The sequence below is a fragment of the Zosterops lateralis genome (assembly GCF_965231275.1).
Source record: "Zosterops lateralis genome assembly, chromosome: 9".
Classification (NCBI taxonomy): Eukaryota; Metazoa; Chordata; class Aves; order Passeriformes; family Zosteropidae; genus Zosterops; species Zosterops lateralis.
The window spans coordinates 4,340,587-4,365,402 of record NC_139769.1 but is presented as its reverse complement, the minus strand read 5'-3'; the positions used below and the strand labels follow the sequence as shown (position 1 = coordinate 4,365,402).

Below are 24,816 nucleotides of genomic sequence, written 5' to 3'. Positions count from 1 at the left end.
GGCAATATAGAATACATCCCGGGTACAGTGTCACCTAGGGAGGATTTCACCTCCAGCAGGTGGGTGGCAATGCAGAATACACCCCGCACACAGTGCCACCCGGGGAGGGCGTTGCCCCGGCCGGTGCCGCCCCGGGGGTGTGCCCGGCAGGTGCCCCCATCGCGGGCCGTCCCCTCCCCTCCCCGGGCCCGCACCTGGCGCTCCCCGCCCCTCAGGCCGCGCTCCGCTCCCCGCCCCGCCGGGCCGGCCCTGTGCATTGTGGTCCGGCGGCGGGGGGCGAACATGGCCGAGAAGCAGAAGCACGATGGGCGGGTGAAGATCGGCCACTACGTGCTGGGGGACACGCTGGGGGTCGGCACCTTCGGCAAAGTCAAGAGCTGAGTACCGCGGGCGCGGGCGGGGCCGGGCCGGGCCGGGTGCGCCCCTCGCCGCCGCCTCCCTCCCGCGGCCTCCGCGCCGGCATCTCCTCCTTTTCCCTTCCCTTCCCTCCCCTGCTCTCCGCTGCCTCGGCGGCTCCTCTCAGCATCCCCGGGGGAGCGGCTGGCGGAGCCGTGCCCGGGGCACACACGGCCGGGGATGCGGCCGGTGGCAGATGCGGCGCTGGCCCCTCGGTGTTTGGGGCTGTCACAGCCCCCGGAGCCCCCGCGCTGCGGGCAGGACCCACCAAAACTTCTCTGCCGCGCTCGCAGGGAGGTGATGGGGAGGCTGGAGCGCTCGGCGGCATCCTGCCCCTCGGTACCGGGAATGCGCTCCTCGCTCCTTTCCTTCCCTTCCCGAGTGCTCCGGAGGCTGCTGGGGCGGGCAGAGAAGGGGGTTAGTGCTGCAGCCCCTCCGAGCATCGCCCGCAGCCCCCGAGCGGCCCCCGCGGGGATGGAGGGGCCGGGACGGGCGGGGATGAGCCGGCCCCGCGCTCACCGGGGAAGGGAAGGCTCCAGAGGGTCCTCAGAGCACCTTCCAGGGCCGAAAGGGGCTGCAGGAGAGCTGGAGAGGGACTTTGGGCAGGGCATGGAGTGGTGAGGCTTCGTGCTGACAGAGGGCAGGGTTAGGTGAAATATTGGGGAGAAATCCTTCCCTGTGAGGGCGGTGAGGCTCAGGGTGCCCAGAGAAGCTGTGGCTGTCCCATCCCTGGAAGTGTCCCAGGCCAGGCTGGATGGGGCTTGGAGCAACCTGGGGCAGTGGGAGGTGTCCCTGCCCATGGCAGGGGGTGGGATAGATGAGCTTTGAGGTCTCTTCCATCCCAAACCATCCCAGGATGGGGAGATTATATGGTCCTTCCGAGCTCAAAATGCACACTGCAACAGGATTGTGTCAGGCTGGGGCTCCACGCAGGGATTCCTTGGCCAGTCATGCCAAAGCAGCCAGCTCACATCCTGAAGGCTTTGCTTTACCTGGCTGTGAGCTTTGCAAATATTTGTATTTCTTTTTTTTCCTGTGAATTCTGCCGTTACGTGCAAATTTCATTTTTTTTTTTTTTAACAAGGTACTGAAAAACCATTAAACCAACAAAATTCAGTGTCTAAGCTGTGCTTCCCAGTAGGAAACGGGTTTAGCTCGAGCTGGGGGAGCAGTTGTCCCACTCAGTGTCCCCCCACCCCATTGGGATGTGACCAGGCAAAGGGGTGCTGTGCCTGCCCTCAGTGCCTGGAGTTTTAAAATAAACCCAAATTGACAGCAGATGAAAGAAACCACCACAACCACTGCAGCTGAGTCCACCTGTGGCCATTAATCACGCCCCTAAAAATATATTGCTGTGTTTAATCCCAAACCACAAATTCACTGTCTAAAGAATTATCAGAATAAATACTTCTAACAGTAAGGACCATTTAAATCACTTGTGTGTACTAGCAGACCTAAAAACTCCTCCAAAGGCAGGTTTTTTCCTTGCAGACCAATTTAAATCTGCCATCAATAGCCTTTTTTTTTTTTCTTTCCTTAAGTTGCACAAATATCCCCTACCTTACATATAACCTGAGTTTGGGGAAAATGGATATTTTTCAAAGAAATATTTCAAATAACATAAAAGAGATTTTTCCTAGCTGAAAATCCTTTATAGGTGAGTAGTACCCTTTGTATATTTTTTTTCCCTTAATATTTTACCTACAATTGGCAGGTGGATTTTGTGTTTGAGACTGGGAACTGAACTGAAGAAAAGGAATCTCCCATTTATACAGAATTACAGCATTTTAATCCAATGAGCTTTAGGAAAACTTGTATTCACATGAGAAAAGCAGAAGTTTTTGTTGATTGATTCGAGCATTGTGTGTTGGGTACAATAATTGCTTTTTCAGGGAAAAGTCGGGTGCCATCAGTGACATTTCTTGTTGCTGATGTGTTTTCTTCAAATTCTGCCTTGCACAAGGTTTTGGCTTTTTTTTTTCTTACTTGTCAAAATTAAGAAATCATAATTTAGAGTTGTTCGGGGCTATTGTTATTAAGGAAAAAAGAAATGGCAACGAGAGGGAAGATGTAGTGACATGGGGTAAAAATCAGAGCTTGAACTCATGGCTGGAGCTGAGTAGTCATTTTGAGTCATCAGAAGGCAGAGACAGGATGGAAAAAGTCCCTGACTGCCTGGACCATCAGGGAACTGATCCTCCTAAAAACTGGCTGAACACTGCAAGAAACTGTCTTGTTTTAAGCCCATTCAGTTTCTTGATCTCATTTACAGAAACTCCACACAAGGCACAGAGGGGAGCAAACAGGTTGGCAGATGAGGGCAGAATTTTGGTGATAATGCTGAAATTCCATCTGGAACTGGTGATGAGGACACAACTTCTGTTAGAAGGGAGGAAGGTGGCAAGAGCTGATGTGGTGGATGGATTGGAGGTGTCATGTCAGGACTTGAAGTTACCACACAGCATTTTTAACAAATAGAGTTGTTTTCCCTGTCCTCCGGGTCAAAGATTAGAAAAACTTGCAGAAACAGGAGTGTGGAGAAGGTCTTGGGTTTGGAGTTCAGCAAAGCCTTGGAGGAAGGAGGTGGCATCTCCTTCCCTGGGGGTTGACAAGAACAGATGAGACAAACTGTGTGTGCTGTGGGCTCCTCCCACCCTGTGGGTCCCCAAAATCTCTCCTGTGACCACAGCCCTCACACAGAGAGGTTCACAGTGGCTGCAGCCTGGAGAGCTTCAGTCAAAATCCAGCAGAGTAACCCAGATGTTTTTTTTTTTCTCCGTGATGCCACCCACAGCATCCCTGGGGGCTTTGGTGGCTCCTTTCCTTCTCTTGTTTGCCACAAAAGTGGCAAATTGGTGGTCCTGAAGGAGTGGCAGTGCTTGGGTTGTGTTTCTGTCACCTCCATGGGCTCCAGATCCCATTTTTCCCAGGCACTGCAGCCTTGCTGCTGGGAGACAAACTTTGTGTCAGAGGGAAGATAAACTAAAGGAGACTGAGCAGAGGAAGGCAGGGGGGAAAGGCTGATACAACACACGAGCAAGTGGCACTGGGGCAGAATTAATGCAGCATTGCTAAATATATGCTTTGGATGGATTTCTTCTTTAACTTTGGGCTGAGATAAGGGCCAGCAGAGCTGATAGGGAAGGAGTTTCCTCACCCCCTCCACAAGCTTCTGCATTGCCCTGAAAGCATTTGCAAAAATGTTAACTGCTTGTGCTGCCTGAGCTGGTAGGATAAAAAAAGTGATGTAAAATCCCATCCTGTCAAGGGGTTTTCATTATTATCCATGCTCAGTGCCATAATCACTGTTCCTCCTCATTTTTTTTTTTCTTTTATAAAGATAAGTAAATGTCAGGAGTCTCCTTTACACTTTTTTAATCTGGGGAGGCAGTGAGAGGGAAGGAGGTGTCCTCACCACCAGCCAAGGCCACCTTTGGGGTGAGGATCCTCTTCCATGCCCATGGGAGACCTGGGGGCTGCCCCTCACTTCTGGGAAGATCCTGGAGTTCAGAGACAGTGATCTATGTCTAAATTCCTGCAGCTACAGGGAGCCCTCAAAGGCTTAAAAGTCTCCCACCACATAGGAAATTGTATTCCCTCTTTGTCTCTCTCTCTCACCGAGTTCAAGGAGGCTTAACAAGTCACTGGGGACAGAAACAATAATATCTCTGTATCTAATGCTTACTGTAAGCAAAAGATGGATTACAAAATAGGCTGTTTATTTTTAATTATTAATGTGTTTGTGCTAGCAAACCTTCGCAGAGTTACACATTGTTTGTCACGGATGGGAAAGGGGATGAACTATTTGGCAATAGTATTAAAAACAATAATTATTCATTCTGGGCATGGCCTTTTTTTTTTTCTTTTCTTTTCCCTGGTGTATAATAAAAATTTTTCAAAGCATATGCTGAGGCAAGGCCAGAAAGTGTTGTCCTGAAACAAAGGGTGGCAGAAATCAGGGTTTTCCTCCTAGTTCAGTGAAAAAACTTTGCTTTACCTCCCTGCAGCACTGCCCTCCTCTCCTCTCCCCAAGGATTCACCAGGGAAAATGCCTCCCTGGACTATTTACAGCACTCTCCTTGCACTGCACCAGAGGAATTATCTGCCTCCTCCAGCCCTCAGCTAATCCCTAAATTGCATCTCTGCTGCAAAGATGAGTTTATTTTCATTCCATCATCTCGTAGTTTTAAGTATTACGAGGAATAAAATGGACATGCAAAGTGGTGCTTTAATTTTCAAGGGCAGTAAAGTGTTTTATTTTTAGGATGCTCTTATTGAGGAAAGAATCTCTGGCAGGTCTTATCTGGTGGCTAATAATAGTGACCTGGTGTGCCCTGAGTGCTGCTGCCCTGCCCTTCTTATGCCTCCTGCTTACCCCGGGTGCTTCTGATCAGCTCATTAGGGCTGCCAAAATTACAGGCTCTAATAATGTAATAACAAGGTTTGCTCACAATAATTAACTCCTTGCACCACGTGTTATTACTGAAAGGGCGACGTTGGTAATTAGAGAGCACAAATATTTACTGTAAGCAGTTTTTTTTTTTTTTTTTTCTGTGCAGGCTTTAGGAAACCATCTGTGTGTCACCCTGTTGAATATCACATTAAAAAATACTGAGAAGGGGCTGCTCCTTCTGAGAGCCCTTTTTGGGTGTGAACACCCTGTTTTCAAGCTCTTCAATATAAATCTTGCTTCCTGGGAGCTTTTTTGGTTTTTGTGTGGTCTGTTTATTGATAACAAATGGATCCCATGCTGAATTGGTTTCACATCATTAAATACAATTCTCTCAGTGACAGTGGGGCTGCTCCTCCCAGTTTATGGTTATGTTTTTTTCCCTGAACACAGAAGATAAACATCAGCATCTCAATGCACCAAGTGCATTTTTTTAAAAAAAAACCCCATGTTGAAGTTTGCATCCTTCCTAAAAGCAGAGTTTGCAGTCCAGCAGTGTTCCTGCAGCTTGTCATCAAAGCAAGAAGCACGCCGGAGGAAGTATAAATAGAAATTCATTTTAGTAATGCAAATCCTGCAGTCCTATTTTGGGCAGGGAAAATCCCCATACCATTTTTTTAAAACAGAAGTGTGATGGTCTAGTTTTAAGACTTGGGTTTATGAGGGATTTTGTCTACCAGTGTGTTATGGTGGAGATTCTCCTCTGCCATTTAAATATATCTGGTTCTGATTAATCTAGCTTTTACACACTATAAATCCTTGCAAATTAGCTTGGGGTATGACCTCCTCCAGCAACTCAACTCTGTTTTATTTAGTGGAGTGGTTTTGGCAGATAAGTCCCCTCTCTTCTGCCTTCTATGACTCCACTGGGAAAACAGTGAAGAGACAAAAAGTTTAAAATATTTCACACCCTCCTCTTCTGCTTTTTTTTTCCCTTCAGAAGTGGCTTTTTGCTTATAGCGCCCTAAACTGCTCGTGTGAACCCTGCTGCACTTTTTAGTGACTTTGCAATGCTCTCTCTCTCTCTAATAGTTGGTGAACACCAGCTGACAGGGCACAAAGTAGCAGTGAAAATACTGAACAGGCAGAAAATCCGCAGCCTGGATGTGGTGGGGAAGATCAAACGGGAAATTCAAAACCTGAAGCTCTTCCGGCACCCTCACATTATCAAACTGTGAGTAACCCTCCCTGCCACCTGCTCAGCTGCTCCTCTGAGCACAAAAACCTCTCATGCACACCCAGCTGGGTTCCAGGAGATGGATTGGAGCAGTAAAAAGATGTTTTGGTCAGGTTTTTGTGTGTTAGGTGATCCACTGGCACAGGTTTTCCAGAGAAGCTGTGGCTTCCCCATCCTTGGAAGTGTTCAAGGCAAGGTTGGATGGGTCTTCAAACAACCTGGGGTAGTGGGAGGTGTCCCTGCCCATGGCAGGGGTTGGAATTGGATGGCCTTTAATGTCCCTTCCAACCCAAACCATCCTGTGATTCCATGAATTGCAGCCTGGTCAGGCTCTGGGAGCAAAACCTCGGCCTCCAGTCAATAGGATTTATGTTTTAATGGACTGATTATCCACAGCTTAAAAGAGCACTTTTTTTTTCAAAATTTATTATTCAGACATAAGTTTTGAAAGTCGCCACTTTGATGAACCTGGGTTGGGGTCATAAATCAGCACCTGCACTGCAGGCTCTGGGATTCCTGCTCAATCCCCAGTTTGTGCAGCCAGCCCACATTAATGAGGCACTCGATAATATCTTTGGCATTCCTATAAAAGAAAGCTGTTGAATGGTAACTGCAAGGGTAAGCTGACATTTAGGTCAGCCTTAAAACTGGCATGAGATATAGCAAATACCTGGGACTTAGAGGCAAGGGAAAACAAATTCTCTCTACAGTTAAATAACTAACCATGCAGCAACTGTTGACTTTAGAGTAACTTCACAGTTCCATGGATTTATTGGTGAACAGATTGGTATTATTTCATGAAAAAAGCGCCAGCAAGACTCTTTAGCTGTGCGCCCATCATCCTGCAAGTCAAATCCTGTTCACACATTTGTCAAAGCAATAAAAATTAAATCCAGTTTGACAATATCTGTATCCTGTGATACGTGTTGCATTCATGAAATACAGTGATAAAGATGTGAGGAGACTGGGGCACACAAACCTTTCAATAAGTTTTTAAATGTATATAAAAGAAATATTGGGGAAGTTAACAGTAACTTAGATGTCTGGGTCCAAAGCTCTTCAGAAAAATGAGGTTGATACTATTGATCTTTATGGGAGTATCCCACATGCCTTTGCCAGCCTCTGAAAATTGCTGAAATCTCTTTGTTTCAAATTACAGCCCTGTAAAAATTCATCTAAAAAAAAAAAAAAAAAAAAAAAAAAAAGAAAAAGCAAACAACAACAAAACAATGAATCTGAAATAAAAGAGAGGGAGGTCCCAGCTGGTGCTTCTGTGAATTCCTGAGGCTGTATTGACCTCAGTTGATCACTGGCAGTTTATTCCAGCTGGGACACTGAAATGCCTTTGCAGCACTCAGGGATCATTTTGAAGGAAAATGGAGAATAAATCTGCAAGTTGAAGGTGATACTCTGGGTTTTTCCCCCCATTTTAGAAGGACTTTCCCCCCATTCTAGAGAGATTTAATATTTGAAAAATAACTTTAGGGGGTCTGCTTTTCATTTCTGTACCTGTCCAGAGGAAGCTGTCTTTAGTGCCTAGAGCTCTTTATCTTCTTTTTTCTTGATGTGAGGGAAACCAGATGCATCCTCTCCTTGCCCCCAGCTAACCAGGACTTCATTTCTAAAGCTGTTGTTGCAGATCTTACCCAAAATGGAAATTTGAAAGTCAGGGCAGTCCTAAATGTGATGAGATTGCCTGGCAGATATTTCAGAGGATTATTTAAAGGGCTGAAAGAAGATCATAGGTCTGGAAAACAGGTCCTTTCACAGACAAGTGAAAGTTTATACTGGAAACAAGAGATGGCTTTTCAAAAGTGGAAAGCAGTTACAAGTGCAAGATCCAAACAAATTCTTATTTCAAGTGTTGATGTGGAATTAATAATCTGTTTAAAAGCCTTTCCCTGTTCCTAATTACCTATTTTTTTTTTTTACATCTGCTTGTGTTTTTGAAGGTACCAGGTCATCAGCACACCAACAGACTTCTTCATGGTCATGGAGTACGTGTCGGGCGGGGAATTGTTTGATTACATCTGTAAGCATGGACGTGTAAGTGCCAGTCCCAGGTCAGCCCAGACACTGCTGTGGGAAGAGGATGATGTTCAGGAGCAAAGTGGCTGCTCAAGGGAGCACACTTAAGGTTAAGGCCCAAAATAGAAGTTGCTTCACAGCAACCCCATCTGGGGTGTCTCGTAGCGGCTCGCACGAAACTTGTGTGTGATTTTTCACAGTGTTCTCTGGTGTATTTTCAATCTTCAAACCAAAATATCCAAGGTAATGTGTTGCTTAGGGCAAATATTTGGAAAACTGGCTTGTTTTTGTGACTTTTAGCTATAGGTTGCCTGTCAAAACCCCCACGGATCAGCAGCAAATTTATGGCATGGGAGGGGGAGACCGCTTGGTGTGGTCTCTGCCCCAGTCATTCACCTCTCCCAGACCCCCCTCTTGGTTCCATGTCAGGCTCTTTGAAGACTTTTCAAGGATGTGGCTTATCTGAAAAACATTTTCAAATGCCAGCAAGTCCCACTGGGTATAAATCACCTGAAGCATGGGTTGAGCCTGTGAAATGTGAGATTTTGGTTACAAGGAAAATTGCTGGTGTCTGCCCCGTGCAGGGCAGGGAGGTAAAAATGGGCCAAAGTGGACATCCAGAATAAGAGTTCATGTGTAAGATCAGCCCATCACATGTTCCATCTGTAATAAATTTAAATAAATCCCTCTCTAATAAATTTACAGCAAATTGGGTTAAGTTAGTGTAGTGGTCTGTGGAGCTGACTCAGTTTTCTTTTCTATGTACAGTTCTCATTTCTCACACATTTTACCCATCTAGATCTTTTCGGTGACTGATTTGGATCTTTTCTGAACTTATGCATTCATAAACTCAGTTTTTTGTGAAGGGAGTATTTTGGAATTCATTAGTAAAAACAATAATTGAAAATATAGTTTCTCTGATACAGCTCATACAACTTTATAGCTATACAGGTTATTAAAATCACCACAATATTCCAGCTTCACCTGTTGCTTCCAGAGGAAGTCCACGAGGAATTGCTCCCAGCAACATCCTCTGTGGTGTTTTGTCCAGCCTGGATCTGTACCAGTCCCACTGGGCCATTCATTGTCTGATAGGTGCCACCTTTAAATTCTTGTTGACATCTCGGCTAAATTGAGGTCTCACCTTTCATCTCTGGGCCATATCATTTTCAAACACTGGCACATTGTAAAAATGCAAGGGTGAGAAACCTGCTTTATTTGCTGCCTCTGGTCACAGGCAAGCTGGGATTTTCCTCTGTGCACTCTGGAAGCCTTTTTGGCTCCTTGCTAAGTCAAACCTTCCCCTGGCAGCTCTGTGTGCACACCAACCCCCAGCTCTGTTCCCTCTGCTCTTCCTGCAGGTCGAGGAGGCAGAAGCTCGGCGCCTTTTCCAGCAGATCCTCTCTGCTGTGGATTACTGCCACAGGCACATGGTGGTGCACAGGGATCTGAAGCCAGAGAACGTGCTGCTGGATGCACACATGAATGCAAAGATAGCTGATTTTGGTATGTGACCCCCCTCCCAGCAGCATTCCAGAGGTGCAGCCAGTGCTGCTGGAGCGTGGCCGTGGAGCAGCCGTATAAAACCGAGAGCCTGCTGCCCCAGCCACCACCACCACCAGCTGCTCCACCTGGAAATCCCACCCTTCCAAACACTGCCCTTCCTGCAGCAGCAGGGATTACTTGGTGCAGGCTGCTCCTGTGCTGGCACTGAGAATGGAGCAGCAAAGTAATTTGTAAATCTCTGCTGTGTTTTAGTGTAATCACCCGACGTAAAATTTACCTCATTTATGTTTGAGGCAGGCTCAGCTAATTCAGGGTGAGCTGGCTGTGTGTTTATTTTCGTGCATGTTCTCCCTCTGTTTGGCCATGTGCTCTTGGCCTCAGTTCATTTTACAACAAGCAGTAACAGGAGTCTCTTAAGTGGCATTAGGGATTGAAATCCATTAAAATACCCGGGCTACCAGCTCTGTCCTGGTGAGTCCTTTCTAGCAATGTAAATCCTTCAGAAGATTTACTCATTTCACAGCCCCACACAATTGCCACATGAAGTGCTCTGGGATGAATTATGTCTCTTCTCCTCCGTGCTCTGGGATTTGCAACTTAGAGGAGCGAAATTAGCCTGGAGTGAATATTCCTTGGTTGGGGATGAAAAAGAAAACAACAACAAAAAAATAACAAAAACAACAACAATAACAAAAGTAATAATTTTCCAATCAGTTCAGAGAATTTATCTCAATTGTATCAACAGTTCCCTTCCAAATATCCCACTCCATTTCCCTGCCTTTCCTCTGGGGTCCAGTGTGTCTGGACCTTCAGATCAAACATCAATGTCTAATAAGCATTTTGTTTTTAGGGCTGTCCAACATGATGTCAGATGGTGAATTTCTACGCACCAGCTGTGGTTCCCCAAATTATGCAGCCCCTGAGGTCATCTCTGGAAGGTAAGACATTCCATTTCTCATCAGAGTCTGATTTTTTTGTTAATTAAATCTGTTCTTGGTATTTGGAACAGCTTTGCATGTCTAGTAAAAGCAGCTGAATCCTTCCAACCTGGATTTTACGTTTGGGTGAATCTGTTGGCAAAGATCTGAGGGTTTTCTTGGTTATTTTACTTCTCAATAGCTGTAATAACAAACTGTGCTTTGCTACAGGTGTTTACTTTGGAGGAGTTATTAATACCAGATGTTGACTGTTTATATTGCTAATTAAAGAGGGTGAAAATGACTCTTTGGATGCAAATACTGAGGTTCCAGGTGGAAAGGCTTTTCCAGGCCACCCCCTCCTCTCCTGCCCACCTGTAATATAAAACACGGTGTTAATGAGGAAAACCATTCACTAACAAAAGAACCAGGAAGATCTTTAATCACTTCCCAACACTTATAATGAAAACACTTGTCTTCTGGTTCCTTGAGCCTGGGGTTTTGGCTATGGCAGTAGGTTCAACCTTCAGAGCTTTGTTTTGAATTGATTCATTGAATTGACAAACCTCTTCTGTGGTTGCATCTCTCAGCATGAAACATCTGTAGAGCACATGGAGTGTTGAACACATCTCACAAGGTTGAATTGGACTTCCATGTGTTGATACAGAAATGTTGCCTCCTATATTTTGCTGTCAGGAACAGAAATGACATAAAATGTATGTTTTTTCCCTGATTATCTCTGTAATACCTTAGCAAAGATTGCAAATATAGATTTCAAATTTTCAGTCCTCTGAATGGTCCTTCAAACTGCCTATCTCATTATCTGCCCCCTTTTTTTTTCAATCTCCCTTTGCCATGAGCTTTACTTTTCCTAATCCAATGTCTTTTTGCCTATATCTGTAACTTTTAAATAGAACATTTTGTTCAGAATGTATTTGCTGTGCTTATGATTATTTTATCCCTGTTTAGACCAAAGCAAGTGTTGGCAGAGCATCCTAGGAATTAGACTAGCATCCAAAAACCCTATTGTGACTACAGCTCTGTGTGTGAAACGAAACCAAGTAAATCCTCATTGTCAAGAAGGGGACAAAGCCAGAAACTACTGGGATTCCAAAAAGAAATTAATAGTATTTCCATCTCAGTGAAGGCCAGACACAATTTGTATAGGAGACAAGGCACATGGCAGATCAGCAAGAAGGAGTTAGTCCCTGACTGTTCCAGGGGTACAGGCAATCCAGCTTAGTAACAACTAAAGTAAGAAGGAAAACCAAAACCAAGCCCACATGTTGCACTTTTTTGCCGGCAGCAGCTGCATCCCTCCTTCATCACTCCCACCTACAGGCTCAGGGCTGCCTGAGTTTCATGCCCCTGCTCAATGTGCCAAGCTGGTCTCTTCTCAGAGCTGCATTTGAGGGGGACAGGCACAACCCACCCTCCCTGCCTTGCTGGTGGCTGTGTGGGGCAGGGGGAGCTGGCTCCTGGCTCCTGCTGCCTTCCCTGCTGGAGCACAGAAGTAGTAGAGCGTGACAGCTCAGGTTTCAGAGCCATAAAAGTGCATCTCATTTGGGCTTAAAGGTCCAAAAGACTGTTTAGGCAGTGAACTTACCAGCAAAAGAATCAGGTTTCTGATCTGTGAGAGTTGGGCATGGAGGCAGGGCTGAGGGGGCATCCAGCCAAACCTCTGCCTTTCCAAAATGGCTTTGCTGTTGTCCCTGGTCTCAGCAGGGAGAATCTCACCCTGGGAGAAGCAGACAAGTGTTTTGGAGGTGCTCAGAGAATGGCCACATGCATGACCAGCTCCATTTCTTCACTGATGTGTCTGCAGTGATGCTTTTCAGGAGGAGCAAGTGCAGAATGCTGAGGTTTCATGGAGAGACTTCTGTAGTTGCAGTTCAACTTCAGTATCTCAGTTGGGTTTCACAGCCCAAGGGCAAGTGTTGCCTCCCAGAATCTCTGAGGAGGCATCAGTTGTAGCAAAAAAAGAGACAAGCAGGAGCAGCAAAACTGTATATTTGGGGTGTCCTGAGTTGGTGATGGCACAGAGCACATTTGGCAGCTTGTCGGAAGCAGGAGCACTTAGATACCAGCACACCAAAAATAAACACTCAGAGATAGAATTATCTGTTGCTGTTTGATCTGCCTTGTTCAATGAACAGAAATTTCTGGCTGAGCCCTCAGGGGAAAAGAGCAAACAGACAGGCAGGGCTCTTGGAAATGTGAGGTTTGGCTTTTTGGGGAGTTTGGTGGAAGCAGGGTTGTACACAGGAATGTGGGCAGCCAGTGCCAGCCCTGCCATTCATTTCCCTGAGCAGTTTGGGCTGAGGCAGATTTGGTTTGGGGGCAGCCACATGAGCAGCCCTGGTATGGGCTGGAGCTCTGTCCCTGGTGGAGGTGGCAGGGGGTCCCCTCACCTGTCCCCTGACTGAGGAGAGGATGGGGTGACACAGAGCCTGCACCCTGACTGAGGAGAGGGTGGGAGTGACACAGAGCCTGCACCCTCACTGAGGATGGAGGTGACACAGAACCTGCCCCCTGACTGAGGATGGAGGTGACACAGAACCTGCCCCCTGACTGAGGATGAGGGTGACACAGAACCTGCATCCTGACTGAGGAGAGGATGGGGTGACACAGAGCCTGCACCCTGACTGAGGATGGGGGTGACACAGAGCCTGCACCCTGACTGAGGAGAGGATGGGGTGACACAGAACCTGCACCCTGACTGAGGAGAGGGTGGGTGTGACAGCTTTCTCCTGCCTTTGTCCTCATTGCAGGCTCTATGCTGGCCCAGAGGTGGACATCTGGAGCTGTGGTGTCATCCTCTATGCCCTCCTGTGTGGCACTCTGCCTTTTGACGACGAGCACGTCCCCACCCTGTTCAAGAAGATCCGAGGGGGAGTGTTTTACATCCCTGAGTACCTCAACCGCTCCGTGGCCACACTCCTCATGCACATGCTGCAGGTGGACCCCCTCAAACGAGCCACCATCAAGGACATCAGGTCAGCTCAGGTGGGCTGGGGTGGGCTGGCTGCCTCTGGGGGTCCCTGGTGACTGTCCTGGGGGTCACCTGCTGAGCAGGGTGGTTTTCAAAAGTAGTCAGCTAATCCAGATGGTTTTTGTCCCAAGTGGTTCAAGGGACAGCTCTGCACCCCTTCTGTGCTGGCTGGAAGTGCATGATGATGGACAGCATATATATATATATATATATATATATATATAATTTTTTTGTATACAAATATTTAAAATTCTATTTTATTGTGTTACAAGATAGCCTTAAAAATCTCTTAACAGCTCTTAGCAAAACCATTTATAGTATGCAGTAATTCCAAGAACTTAATATCCAGCAGTCAGTTTTCATTACTTTATTTCAAGACCACACTGCTATGGGTGCCAGATAAAGAGGGTAATCATTGTACTTACTGTGTATCTAAAAGAAAAGGAGGAGAAACCCAAGAATTACTAACTTAATGTGTAAATATTGGATGTATTACATCTAGCTGGTGTGCTAAGAATCAACATAATTGTTACTAGGGGTTCCAGGAATTCTAAGGTTTTTAATGCTTTTTCAATGGACAGCCTTAATTTTACCCTTCAAGCAAACCCATGCCAACTTCCTTTTTTTTTCTTAATTCCTTAGGATTAGAATTAGAGTCATTAGTAATTAATTTAGTAATTAATTAATTAGATTAATTACATGTTAGAGAGGCAACACATGTATCGAAATTGCTGCAAATACATAGAACCTATAGACAAGACACTGTATGAGTTTTAGAGACAATTAATTATCATTATAAATTGCTAGGAATTGGGCAGGTTTGATGCTGTGTATGTCCATCAGGCCCATGGGAATCCCAAAGTGAGTAACTTGGGAGTGTTGAGCTCTTACTTCAAAGCCCAGTGTGCAGGGTTGTTGCAATAGGACACAAAATAAAGATGACTCCAGTCAGAAGCAGTAGAAATCAGAAGTCTTTATTTATGATTCATTCAGCCCTTTTGTAACATGCTGTGCTAAGACACGTTATATGTCCATAGGAGTGAGACCTCTCCCATTGGCTAAGTAACAGAAACAGCAAAAAACACCTGTTGTTATGGGAAAGGAATATTGTTTACACAAGGTTGTTGTGGGAAAAAGAAAAACTGTTGGAAAGTTTCTCTTGAGAAGAGCTAACTCTTCTCAAGCTCAGAAAATACCAAGTCCACACAGGGTGCCATCACCATCCTTGTACCAGCCTGAGTTGTCCTCCCTGCTCGTCAGCTGGGGTTTATCTTTGCCTGGCCGTGGTTTCCCCACCTTACCTCTCACACACAGCCTCCCCTCTGCCTTCCCCCAGGGAACACGAGTGGTTCAAGGAGGAGCTGCCCAGCTACCTGTTCCCAGAGGACCCTTCCTACGACGCCACGGTCATCGACGATGACGCGGTGCGCGAGGTGTGCGAGAAGTTCGAGTGCACCGAGTCGGAGGTGATGAACAGCCTGTACAGCGGCGACCCCCAGGACCAGCTGGCCGTGGCCTACCACCTGGTCATCGACAACCGCCGCATCATGAACCAGGCCAGCGAGTTCTACCTGGCCTCCAGCCCCCCCACCGGCTCCTTCATGGACGACAGCGCCCTGCACATCCCTCCCGGCGTGAAGCCGCACCCCGAGCGGATGCCGCCGCTCATCGCCGACAGCCCCAAGGCCCGCTGCCCCCTGGATGCCCTCAACACCACCAAGCCAAAGCCCCTGACTGTCAAAAAGGCCAAGTGGCACCTGGGGATCCGGAGCCAGAGCAAACCCTACGACATTATGGCTGAGGTGTACCGGGCGATGAAGCAGCTGGACTTCGAGTGGAAGGTAAGCTGGTGAAGGGCTTGGAAAACAAGCCATGTGAAGAGCAACTGAGGGAGCTGGGGTTGTTTAGCCTGGAGAAAAGGAGACTCAAAGGTGACCTTATCACTCTCTATAACTTCCTTAATGGAGGTTGTAGGCAGCTGGGGGTTGGTCTCTTTCTCCAGGCAGTAACTGACAGAATGAGAGGACACAGTCTCAGGCTGCATCAAGGGAAATATAAGTTGGATATTAGGAAGGAGTTTTTCATGGAAATAGTGATTAAATACTGGAATAGTCTGCCCAGGGAGGTGGTGGAGTCACCATCCCTGGATGTATTTAAAAAAAGACTGGATGTGGTACTTGGTGCCATGATGTAGTTGGGGTGTCAGGGCTGGGTTGGACTCGATGATCTTCAAGGTCTTTTCCAACCTACACGTTCTGTAAGGAAGTGTTGATGCCCCAGCATCCTTTACCCCATAAACTCAGGGAGGTTTGTTGTTGCCGTAGGACACAAATGAACACTCCAAATATTTTAGAAGGCAAAGAGCATAGGAAAAGAAGGCTTTATTTTTTAATTCTTACTACCTTTTATAAGGTGTTCCGATACAGAATTAACATGATTGATGAACAGGAACGACACCTTTCTAATCTTGCTGATTAACTAGAGTAACAGCAAAACACCACTTGGAGAAAGACTGTTTTGAGAAAGGAGAGTTGTTTGGCAAGATTGTTTTGAGAAGAAGCTTTCTTGAGAAATTTTTCCTTGGGAGAAAGCAGCTTCTAGCAGGCTAAAATCTCTCAGACCCAGAAATATCAGGTCCACAGTTTGTAAGTGTGGTTACAGCCTCATCTGTTTCCTGATAAATGCTCCCACCTTGCAGTCATCCCTGCTATTCCTTGTGAAGGCAAACTCACTGAATTAAGGTGCCAGCTGTGTGCTTCACTGTTTATTCATGGCGTGAAATGAGGGGTTTCTTTCTGAGTGCTCCAAGACTTCAGCTGGAAAGATGACTCTGCTGTGTTTAGCTGCAGGGATAAGAGGAGCTGTTCACATTGCTAATTTTAGTGGCTAATTCCTTGTGAGGTCATCTTGAGTGCTCCTGAGCAGAGGAACTCTCATTATTTCTGCCTAGTCCTGTCAGGACTGAAGTGACACAGTACAAACTGTCCTAAAGGATGCCCAGATGAGGGGCAGGGAGCCTTGGGTGCAGGGTTTGTATCACTGATGAGGTGGCCTTTTCCTTGATGGAGATGCAGCAGTGCTCACAGACCAGATGTGTTTTCAGACACTTATTGCTCCCTCAAATTAGGGCTCAGCTTCTTAATTTAAACCCAGATGTTTTAGTTGACAGTACTCACTGCAGGTATTTCTCCAGGGCTGTGCAACATTTAGTCACAGTCTAAATGTTTTCATTTTCAAAGTGGGAATAATAAATCCTTAAGTCAGCCCTGGATCTCTGCTGCTGCACCTGACTCCCCAAATCCTGGTGCAGCCCCTAAGGTGAGCTCTCCTGGCTCGTGGCCTTTGGCAGCAGCATTGTGTGAGCATCAGGAGCCAGGTAAGGAGAATTTCAGCCCAGGTCTTCATCACCAGAGGAGCTCCCCTCCTCCCTCCAGGTCCCAAGCATTGTACTGCGTGAATTTCACTGTGCTGCTTCTTTAAAACCTCCTGCTTCCTCCTTATTTTTGATATTATAATGTCATTAAAGCCAAGTAGCTTCCAGAAATCTCATTTCCCTGCACCAGGCGGGAGATGGAGCGTGACCAGGTGCATTTGCCCACACCAGCCAGACATTTGTTAGCTGCATGGTTTTACAGGGAGTGAACAAACCTGCTGTATTTCTGGTACAGCCTCAAAAACCAACTGAGCCCAACGTCTCTGTGTAGGCAGTGAGGCTTATTTCATATGAGGAGGTTGCACAATAGCCTTTCCCCTAAGAATAACTTCAGATGTGACTCTTCATCAGAATTAACTCTCCCATCCACGCAGTTCCTTCACAAATATAGCTCAGAGAAAAGATCTCATTGTAAATGAGATGCAGCAGATTGTGAGGTGAGAAGCAGCCAGGGGAAATACTCAGCTTGAGGCTGAGCCACAAGCAGTGGATTTAGCTGTGCTGATGGGAGACACTGCTCTGCCCATCTTGCCCTGATTTCATGAGCACTGTCCATATATGAGGGTCCATGAGTGGACTTTTTGGTTCATGTGGCCATGGTTGCTGGTGAGGGCGGAGCAAACATCGTTTTTGTGCCTGGCAGACGGGTCACTGCAGCTTCCTCAGCCAGCAGCTGGTGAATCAGAGCCTTAAGAGGAATATTTAAAGACAGGAGGAAATGAAGCCGTTTGCTTCATTTTACAGGCATTGTCCTTTTGAGAAACTGTTTTTTCCCAGAAGATGTCTTGCTGGTATGTAGAACAAATCAGGAAAGCAGTGTTCCTCTTGCTGCCTGGAGTGTCCCCGCTGAGGGCAGGTTTCCCCTTGCAGGTGGTGAACGCCTACCACCTGCGGGTGCGCCGCAAGAACCCCGTCACCGGCAACTACGTGAAGATGAGCCTGCAGCTCTACCAGGTGGACAACCGCAGCTACCTGCTGGACTTCAAAAGCATTGATGGTGAGTAGGAGATGGACAGCATGTAGGAGGGCAAGGCTGGAAGTTTCAAGAAGCATTTTGAAGCGCTTAGGCATGCGTCGTTTCAGCAAAAGCGCTTTCGAGCCATCCATCTATACTGCTTGTCCCTATTTTATTACCTCACCTACACTGCAGCAGCCAAACTAATCTGAATTTTTCTCTTCTCTTCCTTTTTTATTTTCCTTTGGGCTTTTCAAGACGAGGTGATGGAGCAGAGGTCTGGCTCCTCCACGCCCCAGCGCTCCTGCTCGGCCGCAGGTCTGCACCGGCCGCGCCTGAGCATCGACGCGGCCGCGGCCACCGAGTGCCAGTCGCTGATGGGCTCCCTGAGCGGCTCCTTCGTGGGCAGCATCCCCTCGGTGCCCCCACGCCTGGGCAGCCACACCATGGACTTCTTTGAGATGTGTGCCAGCCTCATCATGGCCCTGGCCCGCTGATGGGCCGCCTCTGCTGTGAGGATCCACGCCGACTCGTCCGCCCCTCCTCTCTTTTTCGCATCCTTCTTCTTCCTCCTCTCACCACCCCACAGCCCGTGGCACAGAGCTGAGTCCAGACCCAAAATGTGCCCCCCCTCTAGCAAGGCACCAAGGAAATTAACTTCATTTTTCTCCTTGTGCCTGGAGAAAGGTATCAGATACCCTCTTTTTTTTTTTTTTTTTTTCTCTTTCCTTGTGAACCCCATGGGAAATGTCAAGGCTGTAAAGTAACAAAGGTATCACTGAGTTTTTGGGAAACGCCTTCCCCCTGGTTCATCCTGAGGTAATGGAGGCATAGCCAAGCTTTCTGCAGGGAGTTTGGTGTTTCCCTGATGCTCTGCAGAGCCGGGGCAGGATGGGCCGAGCCAGGGCAGAGGGGTTGACCAGGAGCTCTGTGAAATGGAGTGGAGGATGATGAAGCAGCTCTGCAGTGTTCACACCCAGGTACTGGCCTCTCTAACACTTTTCTCCCCAGTGCAGCAGCCACTGGGTTGCTTCTGCACTAGTGCAATATGACCTCCCTCCCCTCTCTTTTTCCCTCTGCTGAAGATGGGGAGGGAAGGTGGGTTGTGCAAAGCTGCTGGTGCAAACCTGCCATGGGGAGGCCTCCCCATGTCCAGCCTTGGCAGAGGAGTGTCCCTAAGGTGCTTTATTTCCTCCCGAGAGCTCCGGACAGCACTGACCCGCTCGCTGTGCTCGGAGCTGAAGGCAGATTGCCTTTTTCCCAGCCCTTTATCACCACCTCCCCCCAGCCTTCTCCCCCTCCCCTGCCTCACCACAGGCTCCAGGGGCTGAATCCCAGACAGGGTGAGCAGAGGACAGGATGTGGATCACCCACCTGGAAACCCAGCGCTTCACCCGAGGGTTGGGATCATCCCTGATGGGCAGGAGCCGTCAGCAGCGCACAGCTCCGGAGCACTCACCTCTCACCTCTCCCCTAGGAAGCTCTGCCTGCTGTCACCTTCCCCAAAATCACTGCCAAATCTGCCTTCCCTGCTGCTGGACACTCACTGCCCCTGCCCAAGGGCTCTCCCATCCTGCTGCTGCCCACTGGACTGTGACCTTCGCCACGCCGCTGACCAGGCAGGCATGTCCCAACCTGGGATTTTACTATTCCTTTGCTACTGGCTATCTGAAGGATGGGATTTTATTTTTTAAGATGAACCACAGGGATTTTTAAGGTTAAATTCTTGTTACCCAAGGGTAAACCCTTAATGTATGTGTGACTTCTTTGTTTAAAAGGGTTGTTATTTTTTTATTACATGGGATTAATCTAACGGGCAGCGTTGGCATCTCCTTGGCTTTGATGTGATATTTAATTCCGTTTACTTGATTATGAAGTAATAGTTTAATCAAGGAACAAATGCTTTATGAAAGCTTTGCCAAAAAAAAATCCTGGGTGGGGGGTTTGGTTTTGTTCTGGATTTTCTTTTTTTGGTGTTCTGTTTTAAGAAACAAAGCAAAGAACTTCTGCTGGTCCCAGTTATGCAGTCACTCAACTTGAAAAAAAAATTAATCTGTCTTTTTGATAGCTTCCTATGACCCCTTGAGGTTTTTTCTTAGGTTGTTTTATTTTTTGTACAGTTGCACTTTAATTTATACTTTCTGCAAGTTTGTATGAGAAGCAAGGAAGAGAACAACACATTAAGCCTTTTTTACTGATCATTTAAGGTAATCAAGACAAACACGGGATATTTTTGCCATCTACTGGCAGTTTAAATGGACCTTTTCAGCTTGAAGTCCTTTTTTTTTAAAAAAAAAGAACCACAAAATTGCCTTACTTTTGTTACAGATTGTGCTTGGATCCTCACTAACATGACTTTACAGCTCCAATTTTTCCAGAAGCCGCACAAAGTAGAAAGCTTAGAGAAAAAAAAAAAAAAAAAGAAAAAGAAAAAAAATCAGTTTTGCTGTTAAGCTCTTAAACACTAAATCCAACATAGAAGTGGTTGGACTGTAAGCCCACAGCAGAACAGCTCTGTTTTTAAAAGAAATACTGGAAATATATGTAGTGCTCCTAGGTTTTTGTAATGAGCCTTTTATTATATTATGATTATTGAATAAATACTCCGGGGTGGAGGATGGCTTTGGTGCTGTGCCTGGTGGTTGCCAGGTGATTTGTGTCCCCAGTGCTGTGGTGTGAGTTTGGATGGAGAATCCAAACTCCTGCATGCAAAAAAAAACCCCAAAAAACCAAACCCCACCCCAGAGTCAAAGCTGAGGAGCTCCCAGCCCTTCAGCAGCTTTTGGATCAAGGCTGAGATGAGCAAAGAGCCCTGAATGGTTTGGGGTGATGGAGATAAACCCCTTTGCAAAGGAGCAGGAGCAGCTGTAGGGACAGGCATTAATTTCCATCCAGGAAACAGCAGTGAGTGAAATGTGTTTGAAATGTTAAAGGCTTTTCAAATCTTCACTCCCAATTGAGCATCTTGCCAAAATCCTGGCAGCACCTGCAGCTCCCTTGATAAGGGGCTGGTGTTTTACAATCTGGGGCTCAGGAGCAGGTAGATGTACTGATGCCTTTTTTAAATTGACTCTTGTCCTCTGGGATTTCCTCCCCAGCAGAACTAACAGTATTAAGCAGCAGCAAACGCCCTTGGGAGGAAATATTTGCTTCCTGGAGGCAGGTGGGATTTCTGGGTTGTAGAATAAGCCCCTTGTGGCATTTGGCATCTTCTCAGACCTGTGCAAGCATTAACTGCTGTGTGGATCTGCAAAACCAGTCCTGCCTGGAGGGCAGGCAGAGTTACTCAACTTTCCATGTGGAGAGACACAAGGAGAGATGAAGCACTTCCCTGCTCAGGGTCGGCAGAGGCAGTGGAGGGAGCAGGACTGGTGGAAGCACCTCCTCAGTGACCACACTGATGGTCTGAACAGTCCATCACAGCCTTACCCAAATCTGTGCTGCACTTTGAAACACTCTGAGGACTTTTAACTTCTTTTTATTATTTATGCTATCTTCAAATAAGGCTGTGTTCTGTTTCCCAGCTGCAGAGGAGCTGCTGACCTCCAGTTAAATTTTCCAGAGGAAGAGTTTAACTTTGACACTGTTACACTGTGGTCAGCTCTGTTTTGAGTTTTGCTGGTAGATGCACAAGCGTCAGGGAAAGCAGGGTAGAACAATATTTGACCTACAGAAACTTGAATTACTCCAAGTGCAATTTTTTTCAGAAGCCACTGGACAGCTGCGCTTTGCAAGCCACAAAGTCACCCAAATTTTGCTTCAGCCTGAGTGGGAGAGAGACAAAATGCAAAGGGTAAAGAGTTCAGATGGGCTCCAACAGAAACCTCCAGCTCCTGGATGAGTTAATTCAGAAACACCTTGTGCTGTTCTTGTTGAAAGTTATATATATGTAAATATTATATATGCATATATATAGAATGTAGGTGGCATCCCTGTTGGCCTCTCAGCTTTATTCTTCCAGCAGGGCAAGTGTGTGCCCTGGACACTGCCACCACCCACTAATCCCAGCCTCTGAGAGGATCTGGACAAAGGGGATGCTGTTTTTACACCCTCTTTTAAGTGTAAAGCTCATGAGTAGCTCAGCTGTCCCCATGAGGCTCAGCATGGCCTTGGCCAGGGATGGGATGTGGCATCAGGAGCTGTGAGAATCCTGCCCTTCCACCCCCCGACCAAAGCTCTGCTGCCAATGGGGTTTGGGGCAGGTTTATTTCCAGGAGCTGGAGTTGAGCAGGTAAAGGCAGCAGGATATTTTTTTCCCCCCCTTTAACGGGTCAGAAATGAATCTTCAGCTGTGTGTCCAGTTTAGCATTTCATGAGGTGTGTACAAGCACAGGGGAATATATGGGCAGTGCTGTAAAAAAACGTGAACCGGCTGGTTTCGTGCGTGTTGTGTGTACGTTCCTGTGTGTGATTATAGTGGCATTCGTGTTGGAATTGATGAGGTTTGAACAAAATAACCCTTCTGTCTACTCCTTTTCACTTCACTGCTCTTTACTGTCAGCGTGCACCCCTGTAGGAGGAAGAGGGAGCTGTGTGCAGGACGTGAACTCGTGCCTTCGCTGCGCGTTGGGGCTGCTGGAAGTGGCAGCTTTGTTTCACGAGGTGCACAATTTCCCCAGCTCATGCAGGATCCCCCCTCTGAGACATGCAGGCCGTGTTTCTAAATACTTGAAGTACCATTTGTTGTGCAATTATTTGGCTTCACCCTTTTTATTAGCTGAGAGGAGAGAGAGGGAAGAGGAATCGCACATCTGGATGAGCCAAACCAACCCCCGCTCGAGCTCCTGCTGTTTCTTTCCTGGAAAGTTTTAGGATCTGGTTTTGTTCCAGGTATATGATGTACCTTACTAGAGTCACCTTGCTTAAGGTCTTACTTTGGTATGGGCTTTTTCATTTAGTGCTTTCCTTTGGCTTCCTTAGCCCTCCTATTAAATATCCCTTTTTCATCATTCACTTATTAAAAAAAAAAAAAAAAAAAAGCAACAGCTTCTTGTAATTCTGAATTCCCAGTCAGCCTCCAGGCCATGGAGTTAATGATTCAGCCAGAGGTACCTCACTCCCATGCCCGAGAGATGAACTGGGTTTCAGAGTTCCCACATGACACCCACTGATGGAACACTGACTCTTGCAGAGAGCACACCTGGTATTCGATGCACAGATCTTTGCTCAGTTTTAATTATTAAAATTAGGAGAACTGGACTGTGAATCAGAGCTCTACCTGCAAGCATGAGTACACTTTTGGTGTTAGAAAAAGTCTATTTTCAACAAAAGCCTTGAAGTTCCTGCTGAAGCTGCCTTAATTTAAAGATCAAAGTTTATTTGTAAGACTCATCTCTGATTTGTTTTTTTTTTTTCAAGTTTGGAAATAGTTTATTTATCCTCATCTCACAAAGCTGTGAAGTAGATCCTGTAGCCATGGTAATATTTATTCTTGTTGCTGAAAGCATGTTCATGTGTTCTGTATCATGTTATATTCACGTGGTTTGTACCTCAATGCATTTGTTTTTGTTTTTGTTTTTTTTTTCTTTTAGAGCACAAAGCAAAACTGAATCCCAGGATTTCTGTGGTGTCCGTGGCCCAGCATCTTTGGGCAGACAAAACGAGAAAGGTGAACTAGACTTGTCCACTGCAATTCTTAAATTCATGCTCTAAGGAGTATTTATGATTTATAATATTATGTATTTATAATTTTAAGAAAAAGATGCTGAACTTAAAAAAGTTCTGAGTAGAAGCATCCCTTCAAACATATCATAAACATCAAGCTCAGGAAAAAAAAAACCCTGAGCTTTATGAACAATCTATAATGAACAATCCATAGAAATATTTTCTATTTTGTCAATTGAGGGCCTGGAGAAGGTTTTGTTTTCTAATTCATGGCTGTAGTAGTTTCTGTTATGGAAGGGCGCAGAGCCCTGGTTCAGTTTTGTCCTTTGTGCATTAGATAATCACAACGGAGCCTTTTTCCTTCCATTTATGGCGTGGAAAGTGTTTCTTGGTGTACTGCACTGCATGTGATAGCTGTCTCCATGGTTGACATTTGCACTTTAATAAACTCAGAGATGAAAAGAGATAAAAGCAGCAAATCCTTCTGATTTCCTCACTGCACAGTCCCTTTCTGCAGGCTGGGCTTGGCTGGTGGAGTTTCCTTCTGGAGTTCCTTGCACATCCCAGCTGTGGGAGCACTGATGCCCCTCAGGGTTTGGTGGGGGGCAAAGGGGCAGGGGGTGGAGTTAAAATTTCTATGTGAGTAATTTAAACAACTTCCCCAACCCCAAAATCCATGCCAGGAGCCAGGCCCGTGTATTTACATGTGCTGACTCAGATCTTGACTCCTTTTAGCAAGGAGTAAAGAGAGAGAGAGAAGTATTTCAAAGACATCACGCAGAAATAACTTTGCACTACAGAAAAAATATAAGGGACAAAACTGGGCACCTGTTTCCCCTGTGCCTGTGATACAGGAGGATGTAACTCCAGTTCAAGCACACAGCTGCAGGGAGTGCTCCAGATTTGTCCCTGTCCTATCCCCTTCTCACACAATCTCAGTTCTCCCTCAGACTCATCAACTCACAGCTGTTACCATGATTATTTCCCCTTTGAGGAGAAACATGGAGGAACAAGGCTTAGCACTCACACGAGAATTATTTTAAGTTTTGATGTGGTTAGGATGTACCAATATGACTATAAAGGAGAAAAAAAAAAAAAAAAAAAAAAAAAAAAGGATGAGTTTAATTTCCTGACCACTCTCTTGACCTAAATATAGCCAACCTGTGGTTTAATTTGAGGAAATCTATGTTGCTGTATCTAAAAAATTTTTGTATTATCTGGAGTTAACCCATAGCAAGGTCTTTTCTTCTTTGCATGCACTGCAAAGTGTCCATGAGGGAAAAAAAAATAAATTAAGAGTATTGCAAGGCATCCTTGGATTAAATCCGCTGCAGAAATTTGTGTTTCACAGGGATTTG

The 24,816-nt window shown here is 46.3% G+C and overlaps 1 protein-coding gene across 2 annotated transcripts; it reads left to right on the top strand.

Moving 5' to 3' along the window:
• The first annotated feature begins 244 nt into the window (after positions 1-244).
• On the top strand, positions 245-23,917 carry PRKAA2 (protein kinase AMP-activated catalytic subunit alpha 2). Of its 2 annotated transcripts, none has more exons than XM_083867440.1 (9): positions 245-376; positions 5,879-6,020; positions 7,976-8,069; positions 9,413-9,557; positions 10,408-10,495; positions 13,246-13,470; positions 14,803-15,307; positions 17,770-17,896; positions 18,113-23,917. In XM_083867440.1, exons 1-9 carry the CDS (start codon positions 283-285, stop codon positions 18,349-18,351), a joined length of 1,659 nt encoding a protein of 552 aa, XP_083723566.1. In that variant the 5' UTR covers positions 245-282; the 3' UTR covers positions 18,352-23,917. The 2 variants fall into 2 exon arrangements, with proteins under 2 accessions (XP_083723566.1, XP_083723567.1); XM_083867441.1 differs by having other exon boundaries at positions 282-351.
• Positions 23,918-24,816: the final 899 nt, after the last annotated feature.